This window comes from Typopeltis vanoorti, chromosome 25, assembly GCF_054136105.1.
Source record: "Typopeltis vanoorti isolate ZY-2024b chromosome 25, IOZ_Tvanoo_1.0, whole genome shotgun sequence".
Classification (NCBI taxonomy): domain Eukaryota; kingdom Metazoa; phylum Arthropoda; class Arachnida; order Uropygi; family Thelyphonidae; genus Typopeltis; species Typopeltis vanoorti.
Window position 1 is genome coordinate 51,351,109 of NC_143573.1, and position 16,432 is coordinate 51,367,540.

The window sequence follows — 16,432 nt, forward strand, 5'->3', positions numbered from 1 at the left end:
AATTGAAATAGTCATTTTCCAAAAAGAGAAAGGAAGAAAGTAATTTTGAATGAAAACTGCATTGCATGCAAGCATGAAGGTGTTTTTTTGTGGTGGTGGGGGGGTTAAGTTTACAGAAATTGATTAATTCAGAGCATTGCCATTATCCTAACTCTACCATTCATCAATTAACACAGTGCTACCAATAGGTTATTTCCTTATAAGTCACAATTATACTATTTCTTTAATATGAGACATTTAGGATAGTTAGGGCCAGGTTAATGCAATGGGAAATCATCCAGTTAATACCATACTGTTTGTTAATTGTTAGCATTGTCTTTTTTTTTTTTTTATGACTCCCACTCACAAAAGGTTTAATATTCTGATAAGTTCTTTACATGTTGTGGTATTTAATCCATTTCAGCATAGATGATGCATGATATGTTGTTTGATCCACTTTTGAAAGTTTACCTTCTGATGCCTTTATATATAGAGATTGTGATTGTCTAACTATATATATATATATATATAAACTAATAAAATACCTTAGGAAGAATTAACAGAATGGTGTACAAAAAATCAAAAAAAAAAGTACTGTTTCTGACGACAAAATGAAGATATGATATTGATTTTGTGAGCTTTTGAGTTAATTCTACTTTAAACTAAATTGCATAACATGGATGTTTGGGAATGTGTGTATGTATAATTGACAGTATTATTCACCTTAATTTTGTTTTTGCTGATGAATGCTCTCTCGTGCACGTGCAGTTAGTAAAGCCAGCAAGCCTATATTAATACTGTTTCTGTTTCTTTAAGCTTGGCTTCATTATTTCTCTTTCTAAATCTGTATTTAATGTGAAAATTAAAATAAGTAAAACATGGATAAATCCAGTCAAGTTTGTCTGTTTTGCTAATCCAGAAGGCAGATAGTAGCTTGAAGAGGACCATATTGCAACTGGAGGAATAGCATCTGGGCCAGGAGACATTAGTGTCAAGGCTGTCAAATATTTTTCTTAAGTCCAGCTGGCAAAAGATCAGTGAGGATACTGTGGGTAGTTTGTGGAATAGTGGGAGATTTGCCATGGTCACATAGACAAGAAATGAAGAGGTTGGGGGGGGGGGAAACTGGTGCTAAAAGGTCTGCTTCATTTTCAGGAGATATTACTATTATTCCATCAGGATGGAAGAGCATAAGTTCTGTCTAGGTAAGGAACTAGAAGGAAAGCATAGTGCATTTGGCCCTTAGAAAGCCTGCTTTAGATTTGTTTGATTTATTTGAAGTTGTCAACTAGAGTTTTTATTTTGAGCAGTTGAATGTCATCATTGAGGAAATGAAAGAACATGTATACATATGTACACACACGCACGCACGCACGCGCGCGCACACACACACACACGGGAGGAGAGTATATAAGTGATGGTAAGGTGGTGAAGGTATGGATGGATGGCACAAGGGGGGGGAACTCCAAGTTGTTTTATCAAGGACTTAGATAGTTCAGTTGTTATTTTTCAAAGATTGCTTAAATAAATTAGCTTGGGACATTGCAACAGAGAATTTATTACATTTTTGTGACCTCATCTTGGTCGGTTTTGAAAATAGATTTATAAATGATACCCTCTAGTAATCAAACATAAAAGGAAAAATGCTTGGCATACAGTCATTACTTGATAGATTAACATGAACTGCCTTAATTCTGAGCAAACTTTATGGGTCAATAGTTTGAACATAATTGGAACAAGAAGCATTCCTGGAAGTAATATAAAAAATGGAAGGAGCAAATAGCTGAGGAATAGAGTTTTTGTGGACAGAGTTGTGGATGGTTGGAACACATTTGGTGAGTGTGGAAACAGCGAATGCATTGAAGTTACATTATGATGAACTGTGTGTGATGGAAGTCATCGTCCGATGACCTCCATCATATACTCCGTCCTAAAAAAAAATTGAAAAAAAAAATTTTTTTTTTTAAAGCATTCTACTTTTATAAAAACACCATATCACTTCAAATTGGAAAGTCAAACTTTCTTCAAACTGGTTATTCATTTGCTACAACAAGTGGAATTATGTTGTGAATAGATTTACAACAGATGTGTTGACGAACGAGTATATCTAATCCATCATGCTGACTTGAGCAATGTTCAGTCTTTTTACAAATGAAGTTCTAGTTTAACAATAATGTTAAAACGTAGCGAACAGTTTAGCTGTGTGTATATCTGTTAAGGCCAAGTAACTGCAAACAAATCATGTTCATCCTTTCTTCCAGATTATTTCACTAACTTGCATAATACCATCAGAAACTTTGGCTGTTATAATACAAACATTTTCCCTTCAAGACTAAGAGATATATTGATACGCAGAGGTAGGAACGCTATGGTTGGGCCAGTGTCAGAAGGGGCACCAGTGACATGATATTTTATGGAAATTGTCACATTGAAAGAATGCACTTAGCTACAAATTTGAGAAAGGCGACTGTAACCAAACTTTGCTATCAATATGAACTCCGTCTCTAAAATATCTTAATTTGTATGTTCTCATATATTACAACCAATGGGAAAGAAAAATGACACATCAGATATTGCTGACTTCACCATGCCAATGGGTGCACTAAATTAATCGTAACTAAGCAAGTTATTTACAGTAATCACTAAGAAAACAGAAGGGCTATTTTTTCCGTTCAGTTGAAATGATCGCAAATTGCTTTGGAGGGGGTGACAAATTTCAAATTATGGAGCTTTTTAAAAGAACAATGGAAAATGTCACAAGCCAAGAAATTGTATAATAAATTTTTCCCTACTATTAGTCATTTCTGCATCAGCACAGTAAATTTGTGAAATCTATCATATTGTCCTAAAACAACTGTATTTCATAGTTGAATTTAGTACTAATTATCTCAATTCAATTTCCTGAAAAACCAGCGATATTATTATTATTTGACCTCTCCAGGGAGTCCATAGACTCATCGAGGGAAGGCAAATGCTACAACAGCTACTGCCGACCACCACTAGTATGTCCACAGACAATCACAAACATCCATGCTCACGGCAGGATTTGAACCTGCAGCTTTTGGCTGGGGAGTGGATACGCTAACCACTCGGCCAGCCTGGCTGGCAATTGATGTTATGTATATTGATGTGTCATTTTACCATGTAGTTACGATCATATTCTTTTACCAATGAATATGATTGCAATGCTTAAGCTGTTGAGAGGTATTTTTACTGAATGGGGATAGGAGAGATTTTTCAAATGGTTAGGCTAGGGGAAGCTACATAAACTAGGGACGTTCCTAGAAGTTGCACAAGATTGTGTCGAATAAGTAGAATATCTTCTTTTTATTATATTACTTAGAGTAAATGATGCGTAAATGGACTTAGTGTGTGAATAGATTTACAATCGATGTGATGATGAATCTGTGAACACTAAGGAGTAGGATGATAATAACTTTACATACCAACTTTACAAATCCTGACAATATTTTCTTACTAATATATCCACAGGGAGTTCACACTGCATGGATATTCAGCTATCATGAAAAATACCTGTCTCTCCTGCTTTTCTGCACAATTCTGATTAGATTGAAAAATCTAATCAGAATTGTTTATCATTGATAAACAATTATGATGAATACGATGATTTAATATGCAGTAATGTGCGATAATTTGGATAAGTCATTTGATAAGATATACTTAAAAGGCTGTTGCATAAACTGGCGAATATGGGATCAGAATATAAACTGCTTACTTGGGTAAGTGGGTATGTCCACAGACATACCCACTTACCCAAGTGGATATTATTATTATTATTATTAGACACCTCCAGGGACACCTTCCATATATGAAATGTCATCCCATATATGGGATGTCATCATACATCTCATATATGAGATGTATGGTGAGTTTAAATGTACCAGATTTAAGGTGACCAGTGGTGTACCCCAGGGATCAGTCTTTAGACCATTGTTGTTCAATCTATTTATTAATGACATTAGAAAGAGTAACTCTTCCTAATGTCAATATTGTGGTTTGTGTTGGAAAAAATGGAAAGCTAAACCAGAATTGTCTTCTCTGTTGTTGTTAATGTCTCGATATGTTCCTTTTTTCTTATTTCTAAACCTAGAAATCCCTATGTAATTCAATCCGCAAGAACACAGGATGTTGTAAAAATCAATCTTGTCTTTTGGTGACTGTAACTTATTGCGAACAGTCTTTGAAAGCACTCGGATGTCATAGGGCCTTAGCAGGAATGGAAACCGAAGTCCTGTAATGAGTTTCTTGGGTTTGCTGTTGGGAGGGGGGGGGGGGCGGAGAAAAGAATCCAATTCATTAATTTTTTTTTTTTTTTTTTTGGATAACCATTGTTTGTTTTGAGATAAGATCTACAAACACCCTGGAGTTTACAACATCCCGTGTTCTGAACTCCAGGGATTAAATTACTTAGGACAAACTTCTAGACATTTAGAAATAAGAAAAAAGGAACATATCGGAGATGTTAACAACAGAGAAGACAATTCTGGTTTAGCTTTCCATTTTTCCAACACAAACCACAATATCGAATGGGATAAAAGTACTATGCCATACATAGAAGATGACTACACCTCTTACTCAATAAAAGAAGCTGTAGTAGTGATCCGTTCAAGAGAAACTAAACAGAAACCAAGGGATGATCGTTAGTGATATCTGGAAATCACTCATAAGATCGCTCAGCACATTAGAGTTCAACTTTGCAGCCAATTATAGGATGCACTTGCTAAACAATGACTGACCAACTCCCAACATACACTCTCCACACATTTTTAGTAACAGTTCATATGAATTTGATATTTTTCATCCTTCGGTTATGTATGAGTTGTAATTTAAGTTTGTTTTTGTTCTTTAAGCTGTTTTGTATAGAGTTATCTTGCCAAGACAAAGGCACCAGTCAGATGGCAAAACTAGTAGGCTAACATTCTGTATCAAAAATCTCTGACCTATTAAACCCAGTTTGTATCGTCTTATAATATATAGTTATCGAAAAAAAAAACATTCATCATGATGTTGATAATTTTTACATAAAACAGTATTCTAACCTCATGTAAAGATGTTTTGGAATGGGGGGGGGGGCTTGTTGTCATTCCTTCTCCTTGATGTGATGAAATTGCAGAGGCCAGGGATTTTGGAGGTGATTGTGGACAGGAAGAAGTTTTAAAGGGCATATTGCAAAGGTAGCTAAATCAGTTGATCAAATTACTGGATGTTATATGAAAGCATAGATAGGGAGATTATTTCCCTTTATAAGACTTTAATAAACTACATCTAAATTATATGCAGATCTTGCCTGGATTCCTTTTCGATGAGGAAGTGATATAGAAAATTTATAGGTGAGTGACCAAATTTTTGACAAGTGTATGGAATTCTCCTCAGGAGGATGGATGAAATTTTCAATGGGTACAAAGACTGGTTTGATAAGCAGAAAAGAGTAGATATGATAAAAACATTAATTATTAAAAGGATATCACTGAATTGACACAGAATATTTTTCAATACACTGCATGAAGGTAAAGCAAGGTAGAACAAGGGATCACTCCCTGGAAATTGTGTGGTGTCACCTTATCATATGCCTTTTCTAGAACTGTGGAACTTAATACAGATTCTTGTTATATTTCCCTTATTTTTTCTGAACCCAACTTATTCTTCTTCAGGTTCTTTTTCCAGTTTTTCTTATTGTCTTCTCAAGTATGCTTGCATAAATCTTACCTGGAATATTCAGCAAGGAAATGCCTTTCTCACATTGTTTTATTTCTCTTTTTTATAGATTGGTGCTGTGAAGCCCTACTTTTGAAATTTGACTGTGACCTGACCATCTGAATTATGCAGTGTAGAACACCGTAAAACTTATATACTTCATATTTGAGCATTTTTAATTGGATGTCATCTACTCCAGCAGGAGTAGATGACATTCATTTAGCAGTCTTTCAAAATAATTCTACCAGACCTCTTTTTCTTCAGCTTTCATATTAACTTTATCTTCTGATTCCTTTTTTCTTTACTCCATTTCTGAGTTTCTTCAGTAGTCTCAAAAGTATGTTGCCACCATCTGATGTTTATCCTCTGTATTCTTACCAAAGTCTTCTCATGACATTTGTTTAGCTGCTTTTATCCATTGCTTTGCTGTGTTAAATTATTCTCTCTATTCTCCCAGAGTATGTGCTAATTTACTTCATAAGAATTTTCAGTGTACGTTTTTCTTTTCCATGACTGATTCTATTAAAACTTCTTGAATTAACAATGGAGTGTTTTTTGTTTTTTTTTTTAATTGTATAATTAAGTCTACAGCTCACCTCTGAAAATAACTTGACTTTTTAAAACTTCCTTACACACTTTTCTTTTCATTATGATATTCAATTTTATCCTGCTTAAAACCAAATATGATCACTTCCTGTTTCAAATTCACTGTGCATTCTTGTGTCCTGAGCCTCTGTGAACATATCACTACCTACACTGCTTGGAAAGAAGTCAATGGACACCCCCATGAACAAAGTGCATTGTGCACTGTAACAAGTCGTGATTGTAACCGTATAAATTGGGGGAATTATGATGCTCCCAAGTCACTACAACTGTGACTTGTGAAATGGCTGCAAGAAGGGTACTGATGAAGTTTGAAAGAGGCATTGTGATAGGATGCCACGTTGCAGGCCTATATGTTTAGCAAATTGGACTATCCCATTTCAACAATCAGTGATACCATACTGAGATGGAAGCACAAGGAGTCAACTACAAGTGCTACCCACAGTGCACAACCCACCATGCTCACCAAATGTGACCATAGAATGCTATGGAGGATAATATATAAAACAAAACGCTATTTATCAGCTGACACATTGAATGCAGATTTCTGGGCATTGATGGGAACACAAATCTGTATAAACACATTCAGAACTGAGGCTTACAATATGAGTTTCCATGGTAGGATTGCAATATGCAAGCTCCACATTACCGAACCAGCATGCAGTGTTGTCTTCAGTGGTGCAAAGAGCATGTAGCTATACTCTCTACTGGGTAGGTGGACAGGTGTAGATGTGGTGAATGCTTGGTGAACATTTCTTAGCAGGATGGCATAATCCCAAATATGAAATTCTTATGTGGCGGTGTGATGGTATGACCCTGGTTTGACCTCAGACCTCTGTTTTGTGGTGCCACAAACAATGAACTCTGTTGTGAAGTATCTGAACATTCTGTACAATACAACAATGCTTCCTACTTTGTGTTGTGACATTTCTATCAAACTGACCATTATCTCTCTACAAGACAATGCACTGCATCATAAGGCTGCTGCTGTAACTGCATGGTTTGTGAATATCAACACCACCACACTTGACTAGCCTCCACAGAGCCCCGATCTCAACCCTGTTGAACATCTGTAGGATGAACTAGTGTCAGGTGAGGTCAAGGCATATCCACCCCACAATGGTCCAAGACCTCATTAGATGCCTACATGAGCAATGGGTTCAAAATTCCCATTGATTGCTATCGTAAGCTTGTGGAAAGTCTGCCCTGTAGGATTGCTGTAGTCTGCAGTAAAAGGAGGTCCTACAACTTATTAACATGGGTGCTGTGGCTGTTTGTTATGTTGACTTATTACAAAGCAATGTATAATAACAGAGTTAATGAGACTTTATTTCTTATCTTCTCTCCACATGAATTTACATGGCTAGATCATGGTATTAATAATGATTAGTCCATGTCTTGAACAAGAATCCAGCAAGTACTTACTATTTTTATCAGATTTACTGTTTTCTCCAAATTCTCCCAAAACATTCATGTTTCTTATTTGTTTTCTACTCTGCTGTTGAGATTTCCAGTAAGGAGGAACTTTATCTTTTTGTCTGCTGCCTTCTCTAAGGTTCTGAACGATTCCTCTACTGATTTTTTAGAAGAACCTTCTGTGACACCATAGGCACAAATACTATTTGTCTAGTTGCCTGCCATTCAAGGAGCTTATCCTTATGTTTAGTGTTGAATACTGTAGCTACTCTTTCCTTAATCATTACTGCCTGAATATAATGTCTTGTAATGGTTACTTTGAAGAATCCCAGTCATCTTCTGTGTTCCAGTAACATCAGTTATGTTAACCTAGCGCTTCGTTAGTTTTTCATGTTAGACATGAAAATACGTTGGTTTTATGGTAAACAACAATATTTTTACTGTATAAAACTTTCACATCACTGCATGATGAATTCTGTTTCATCTGTATTTCTGGTCATCTGTTTGATGTTGTAGTTGTCAGTAGTTATGCACCAACTGAAGATAAGGATGACAATGTCAGATAAATTTTATGAACTAGAAAGGATATATGATTCTTTACATGGGCATTGTATAAAATTAGTTATAGGAGACCTTAATGCTAAAATAGGAAAACAAACAGGCTGTAGACCAACAGTTGGTCCAGTTAGTAATAATATTGGGATTAGATTTATTAACTTTGCATCCTCCAAAGAGCTAACAGTACTACATACTTTCCCAGAAGAAATCTCCATGAACAAACTTGGTTCTCTCCAGATGAAACAGTGAAGAACCAAATAGACTTGTAATGATAGACAGTGGGCACAAGACACATAAGAGACATATATGCCTAAAGAGGAGCTGTGCAGATTTTGATCATGACCTGATAATGTAGTAGTGCATTTCAATCTCGGATTTTCTGTCAAAAGAAAATGTTAACAGAAATATAAATACCGATCAATATATCACCAAAGTGAGTATTATATAACTTATGAATGCAATATGCAGAAAAGATGATGCAGGAAATACATTTAGTTCTTGCTATAACTGAGATAAACACAGAAAACAAATCAAAAATATTATTACTTGTTGTGCAGAAGAAACCCTTCCTTTCATCAACATCAGAAAGAAAAAATAAATGGTTCAGTAATGCATAAAGGGGCTATAAGGAAACATGAGTTGAGCATATGGCATATGAGTGAACATAATTTGTGACATCTCAGAAAAAGTGGCCATGATCTTAAAAAAGGCACAATCTTGTGACTGCTTAATAAATCACACAAAATGCTAGCAGCCCTTATTCACTCCCCCAAAGACCAGCTACAATCTGTCTATTTACTTGGAGTGTACCATGTACCCTGCAGTTGCAACCTTTCATATTACGGACAAACAGGTCAAACAGCTAATATCCATATATCAGAACACCAGGATTACATCCGATTCCACCACTGCAGCAACTCCAGGATTAGCAGACCATGACCTGGATACCCAGCACAGGATCTGTTGGAAAAAAGCCACCTTACTCCACCAAAACAAATTTAAGTTTAAGAAGGTTTTCCTTGAATCTGCTGCAACTCTTACCAAATATCACCATCTTAAAGAAATGTGGTTGTATCAAACTGCCCCTCATATGGGAAAGCCTCATCCTCAGATAATCAGCCCAATTGCTAAGAATACCCAACCCAAAGCCAACGGGTGGCATAATTATAGGACTTTAGGTCTGCCTGTATCTCTCCTGTTTCCATCTTTGTCACTGAAGTGTACCTGCATGTACGTATTTAATACCAGCATATTAATCCCTGAAGATGTCGATTTAACCCGGCAAAATATAAGAAGTAATAATTAAATATTTTTAGTTATCAAGTCTACGTTGTTAATTTCCTTAAACAAGATGATAATGTCATCTATAGATGACATAATCACTAGAAAATACAGAGTAACTGTAGGAAGCTGAATGATTTAACTATTAAAATACTGCATCACAAAAAAAAAAAAACTGACATAGAAAAAATTGAGGAAATTGAAAATAATACAAATAACTTGATCGGGGAGGTTGTTCAGATGCAGTGGGGAGGCTATAAATCAGAAATTGAATACTGCTGACAACCAAGAAGATTTGATTACCCAAGGAAAAAAGAAATTGTTGAGGTGAGACAGTGTTTTGAGAAACTACTAACCAAATCACCACCAGATAGAAATGTCACACCTGAGGTACAATATTTAAATGAAAGTGTTGAAGAACCCACAATTGAGGAACTACCTGATTGATGGCAAGAAAAGCACCAAAAAACAACAAGACGAGAATAAAATTGCTTCAGAACTTCGAAAAATTGAAGAAACATCCATTGATCTTTTATGTTTTTGTTCTGATAAACATCTAAATTAGCTAATATGGCAAAAAAAAAAAAAAAAAAAAAAAAAAAATCTTCATGGAATGGCATACAGCCATATTGTGCTTTCTTTTTTTTTTTTTTTTATTTAATTAGGAGATCCCTATAATAGTAATTATAGATGTATTTCTCTTTCTCTCTCTCTCTCAGTCACTGTTATGAAATATTACCTACACTGATATGGAAAAAAAACTAATTAATGTGTATGCTTCAAACATGATTCAGAGACTAGTAATGTGGTTTTTGCAAAGAAAAATTAACAGCTAATTTTCATTCATTGACAGAAAGACATTAAATATGATAAAGAATTACATCTAGTATTTTTGGACTATAAACAAGCATATGACAGATATCGGATGGACTATGGGATGCAATGAGAACCTTTTAGAATACCACAAAAGTACATAAATATGATACGAATGTGTAATCTCCATACCCTCTGTAAGGTATCTTTTCCCTCAGGACCATTAAATCACATTTTGAAATAAAACTTGACAGCCAAAGAGATGCTCTCACCAGCCTTCTTCAAATTATTGCTGATTGTTGATATAATTTTAAATATCTAGGAGTCAGTATTAGCAGCTATAGTGATATGCATCAATAGATAGAGGCGAGAAATTAGAATGTCAGTCGTGGATATTATCATAATTTTTAAATAATGAATGCTGATCGCCATATTGCAGTGAAAGAAAGAATTTCTTAAACTTGTTTTGCTTTTAGGGACTTTTGTTTCTATTTTAGTTATTAATTTTCATCTCTTTGCAACTGTAATCCAATACCCCTCAAGAATTTGAACACAGATTTGAACTTTATGAACATTTGAAAAACCTTAATTCTTGCAAGCGCATGCACACACTGCTTTTTAATTCGAATTCTGAAATAAGGTGCCAAATCATTATGTTGGGTTAGTGCCTTTCTAGCTGAGTTGATAATGCCAGTGTGCTCTAGTCAGAAAGACGTGGATATAAAGATCCTTTGTAGGTTTTAAGTGATGCTGAGATCGCTTGTCTTATGTGTTGCAAGGTTTTCCCTCCGACAAGACAAGCTAACCTGAGAGCACTGGCAGTTTGACAGACCTAGCTGTGTGGATATGATTAATTTTTCCCTGTCAAAGTATTACTTAGATTACGAATGCGAAAGTTCTGATAAACACCTAAAACAAAATGATATTAAAGTAACTGATATAACCACAAGAAAGAACTAAAAGTTATTTGTGTAAGTGATGAATACAAGATGGCATATACATTGCATTTCTGATTTGTTAATCAGAGACATTTAGAGAAGCGTCCTGTTATGTGAAGTTGGATAAAGAGGAACATTTTAGCTGTGAGTGTGTTGCATTAGTGAGATAATATTCATATAAATAATATAAGAATATCATTTATGTATTGTTTAGTTTAGAAAATCAGCAATAAAAAAACAGAGACAATGAAAATAGGCAAAAACATTGAAAATACCAACTGCATCGTGAATAGATAACCTACAGAATAAGTAAAGCTATTTAGGTACAATTCAGCTACTTAGGTATGGAAATAGACAATAGAATCAACAAAGCTGGTATGGTAGGAAGTCAACTGAATAAATTTAATAGAATAAGAGAGAAATTAGTCAAAACACTAAATTAGCTATGTACAAGACAGTGTTCAAACCAATTTTAACTTATGGATCTGAGAACTGGGTTAGAAATAAAACTTGATCAAAGCTTGGAGACCACATATACAAGGTTCTTGAAAAAAAATTGAGGATATTGAGAAAGCACTTGATATTGTTAGCAAAGCTAATGTCAGGTGGTATGGTCACTTAAACAGAATGAGAGAGGTAAGATTAGCAATTCGAGTGTTCTTTGCCAGGTTGACAGGAAAAAGACCCAGAGGAAGACCAAGATGTAGATGGATTGATACAGTAAAAAGCACCATAAAAGAGAGAAATATAAGATCTGATAATATTAGTCTTAACTGATCACAGATTAATTCGGAGGAATATTATTGATAGGTAGTAAAACTTACATGTAGTACTATCGTAATTATCCAATACCCCCCCCCATGGATACATATCAGGAACTTGATAATGTATTGTTTAGTGGTGAAAGGAGGATTAGCATGTTCTAGATTCACAGCATAGCCATTGTTGAAAAACTGAAAAATTTTAATATTTTAAGTAATGTAGGGAGGGACAGGAGAAAGATCTTAGCTGTGCATGTTTTGGATCGATGAGATGTTCATGTAGTGTTTGGAGATGAAAACAGTATCAAGATGTTTAGATGCTACATAATGTTGTTAAAATACCAGAAGTTTCATATATTTCAGGCATTTCACTAACAATGCTATATAACACCATGTAGAACTTCTTAATAAATATTATTTCCATCTCACAGTACTGCAAGTAATCTAGGTTCTCAAGAATTTGAATCTAGATCACTGTTTCCTAATCCCCTGGAGTATACGAAAGGTCTTTAGGTGGTATGAGGGATTTTTTAAATTTTGATTACTCTTTTTTTTTTTTTTTACTTTAATATTTTTGTCACTGTATTGTCACAGATTTTGTTCCAGTTGTGTGATTTTAACTGTTTGTATCAAAAATTTAAATTCAAATAGTTCAAACCACGTGGGTTGGAACTTTCCTGCTCAATTTCATTAAGTCTCTCCACCAAATTTATTAATCTCCACTAAATAATTTAAAATTGTTTCATGTTTGTAATTTATTATAATACAAATCTTAAAAATTAAAAAAAATTATTTAACATATTCCTTCATATTTGAATGAAATATAACTTATCTGAAATTGCCTTTTCTTCAGAGTGGGTATGCTGGTGTTATTGAAATTTTGATAGCGATCATGGTTACTTAAAGTTTGGGAAACATTAGTCTAGATGCTATGGGTATAACTTCAGTGCATATCAGTGTTATAATAAGGTTTCTCACTATTTCATATAAGTTGTGAAACATCAGTTAGCCTAGTGTTTGTGCGCTTCGCAACCATATGAAGGCGTGTCCTAGGTTCGATTCCCTTCGGAGACGTGAGGAGCTGAAGGATTTTCCTCAGCCATAGCCAATTTAACCGGTCTTGGGCGTGGACTGTAGGATTTTTCTCCTCAGTTTATCTGGAGTTTTTCATCCCGCAAAGCAGGCAAACCAGCCTTGAGAACTCAACACCACTGCAGACATGGGATAAACCGGGGCTTAGGGCTTGACCACCTTATCCTGTGAACTGTTGAAGTCTGATGATTAATAAACCCTTGACACTGCAAGGTAAAAGAGGGGGAAAGAAAAATTAGATGATATATATATACACACACACACACACACACATACATACCATATTTGCTGGCGTATAAGACGCACTTTTTTTTCTTTGAAAATAGGTCTGAAAAAACACGGTGGTCTTATATACGCCGATACTCAGTTTTCTATTAGTTTCATTTCTGGAAATTTTCTCTGTTCCGAGTTATGCGATTTCTTGCTTTCTTCCTTGCGGTGTGTGAGAGCATTCAAGTTACGTAGAGTTCGGTGGATGTGCATGTGCTGTCATCGACGATCACAGCTGTGTTTCTGTTCGTTTAAACTTTCCAACTGTTGTTGTGAATGGTGATAAATTTCTGCCATTAAATTTTCTCTAAAGAAGGAAGAGTCCTAGCATTTCACAAGTGAGTGGGCCAAAGCTTCATGGGATGCTGTGAAAACTGAGACAGTGGTTAAATCATTTAAGAAGTGTGGCATTAGTAATGCACTGGATTGTATCAAGGACAATTTGTTGTATGAGGACTCAGATTCTGATTCAAAAGAGGTTTCAAATGTCTCTTCATTTAGCTCTGGAGATGAATTTCTAGGTTTTGACGAAGAAGATTTAAAGCCCGGTACTCTTTCCTAGTTAGATTAGGTATTTGTTGAAAGTAGACCTACTTATTATTTGAAATACTGTAAATTCTTTATAATATTCAGTGATAAAGCTTTTTTCCTAAAAATGTGTACAAAAAAGGGGATGCGTCTTATACGCCGACAAATACGGTATATATTGCAGCATTTCTCCTCTTCAGGTGAGAAACTTATATTAAATTTATATTTACTTATAAAGACATAAGTAAATATAAAAGGATACACTATTTACCTGAGGTTGTTAGTTTACATAAATTTTGAGTTATTTTTTAATAACTGAAAATAATTAATGAAAATTACTTAGAATGACAATGTTGTCCACAGTCTGAGTTTGCCTTTCCTACTCAATATGAAAAGATGCAATGAGTGAATATATGAATATAAAAATGAGACTTCACTCAGAATAAATATGAATTCCACTGTGTATAAGTTAACAATAAACTAAAATTCTACCAAACAATTTGTGTTAACATTTCACTGTATCTTAGTTAATATATTTAATTTTTATTTTTCCAGGGTGGGATAGTGTTTATGGTTTCAATATGAGTTGCATACGAAAAGTAGCCATATCTGAGCCACTAGTTGATGTTGTAGATCCCAAGCAGGTTGTCACTAATGCCTGTTTACTAAAGGTAGGTATTCATTGCAGTTATTAGTTTCTTTTTAATTTTTTTTCATATGAATTATTTCATAGCATGCTAAAATTATCATATTCTAGTGAAAATATAACAGTGTTTCTGCTTCATTATATACTTGCTGGAGTCTAAAAGTTAGTTTACTGAAATATGTCATTGTTGTAAGTTGATTGTGTAAGTTACAGGCATGTTATCAACAATGCTTTCATGTGCACTCTGATCCAATTTTCTAGCTTTAACTTTGGACTAGAGTTGGGCTTTTTTTTACCCTAGAGTCTAAATTCAAAGTTAAAGAAGCTTGCCATATTTCTATAACCATTATGTTGAAACTGAGTTAGCTGTTGTTTATTATTATAAGTTAGTGATGAAAGGCCATTTTCACATAAAACAAGTTCAGACAAACATTCTAAAGAACTCATTGTAGTATATCAGAAAACATTAAAGAATTTTCTCATTTGTGTTTGTCATTTTTTGCACTTTTCCTTTTAATATTTCAAAGAATATTTCATCTGATTTCATTTTTGAGAAATCTGTTCCTGCGCTCCTACTGTGCCATCAAGCCATAGGTTAAAATCACTTGAAATGCAACTTATTGCTTTTGGACTTAAGCAAACAAAAATCTACCTTTAGCGATTGATGCCTGATGGAATTATGTTCCATGCACGTGAAGATAGAATTGCATTTTCCTTATGGTTAAATTGCCCTTATTAATTGTGAAATATCACTTTGAATTTTAAAATGTAAAACTTTTTTTAAGATTTTCACTGCATTCTTTCAAAATTAATTTTGAATCACTGACATTCCTTGCTAGAGAATGTTAAACCTAAAATCTCTTGATGATGTGCTCTTGGTCAAAATTGAGATGAAAATTTCCTTGCTACATTTTGTTGCATTCCTTTGCTTTGGTGATTTTAATTATCTATAAAGCTTGTTTTTTTGTAGTCTAATTACTGAAACATTGAGAACATTATTCAAATCCTTTTAAGATTTTGATAATAACTCTGGCTTTCCTTCTTGACCTGGCAGTTCAACATGGAAGAAGTGCTAAAGAAGTATTTGAAGTTAGTAATGAAACTAGCTCTCCTGTATAAATTTTCTTTTCTATGAAACAATTCATCCACCTACAATCACGTCACTTGTAATTTCCACCTTTCTATGGTCTGATTATTCGTTCTTCTCTAGCTCAGTGTATCTGCCAAATAACTGAAATAATCCTCTGGAATGAAGGTCTTCGACTCAAATCTCACTTAAAATCTCTGACCACTCTCCTTGTTTTGGTTTTTTCAAAAAGTGTACCAAAGCACTCAAAGATAAAATTTACCATATTTTTTCAAGTACCTAAAGTCAAAAACTAACTTTGCACTAAATCTACACTACATATATCAAAACTTGACTTGGAAAGAGCCAAATGCAGAAAACACCTCTTGCTTAAAGCATAGTCAAGCATTCCAGTTCCTTGCCAAGCTTCTAGGTGTAATAACTACTTTTTTTTAAATTTACCATAGTAATATCATGCAAAATATATGGCTAATCTGGTATTGATTTCTCCTCTAACCTTTGCTATAGCTGACCAAGACAAATTGTCTCCCATTATACCAAGAATTTCTTGTTTGCATGCCTCCTCCGATCTTTGCCAGAAACACATCATATCAGAATTCTTTATAATGTGGATACCAAAAAGTCCGTACCCTCCACCTACACACTTTTCTGCTCAAAATTGATGCTTCAGAATTAACACCTATTCTCTGTCACCTATTCAAGTTGTCATACTTGCCTGGCATCTACCCAAAAGCAAGAAACCAAC

General features: G+C 34.6%; 1 protein-coding gene across 4 annotated transcripts in view; it reads left to right on the top strand.

Annotated features, from left to right (window-relative positions):
- Art1 (arginine methyltransferase 1) overlaps positions 1-16,432 on the top strand; it is a 181,488-nt gene that overhangs the window by 116,673 nt on the left and 48,383 nt on the right. For all 4 annotated transcript variants that reach the window (XM_090414717.1, XM_090414715.1, XM_090414714.1 and 1 more), the window contains one exon: positions 14,510-14,625. In XM_090414717.1, the coding sequence (XP_090270843.1) occupies positions 14,510-14,625 (116 nt within the window). The remainder of the gene's footprint in view (positions 1-14,509; positions 14,626-16,432) is intronic.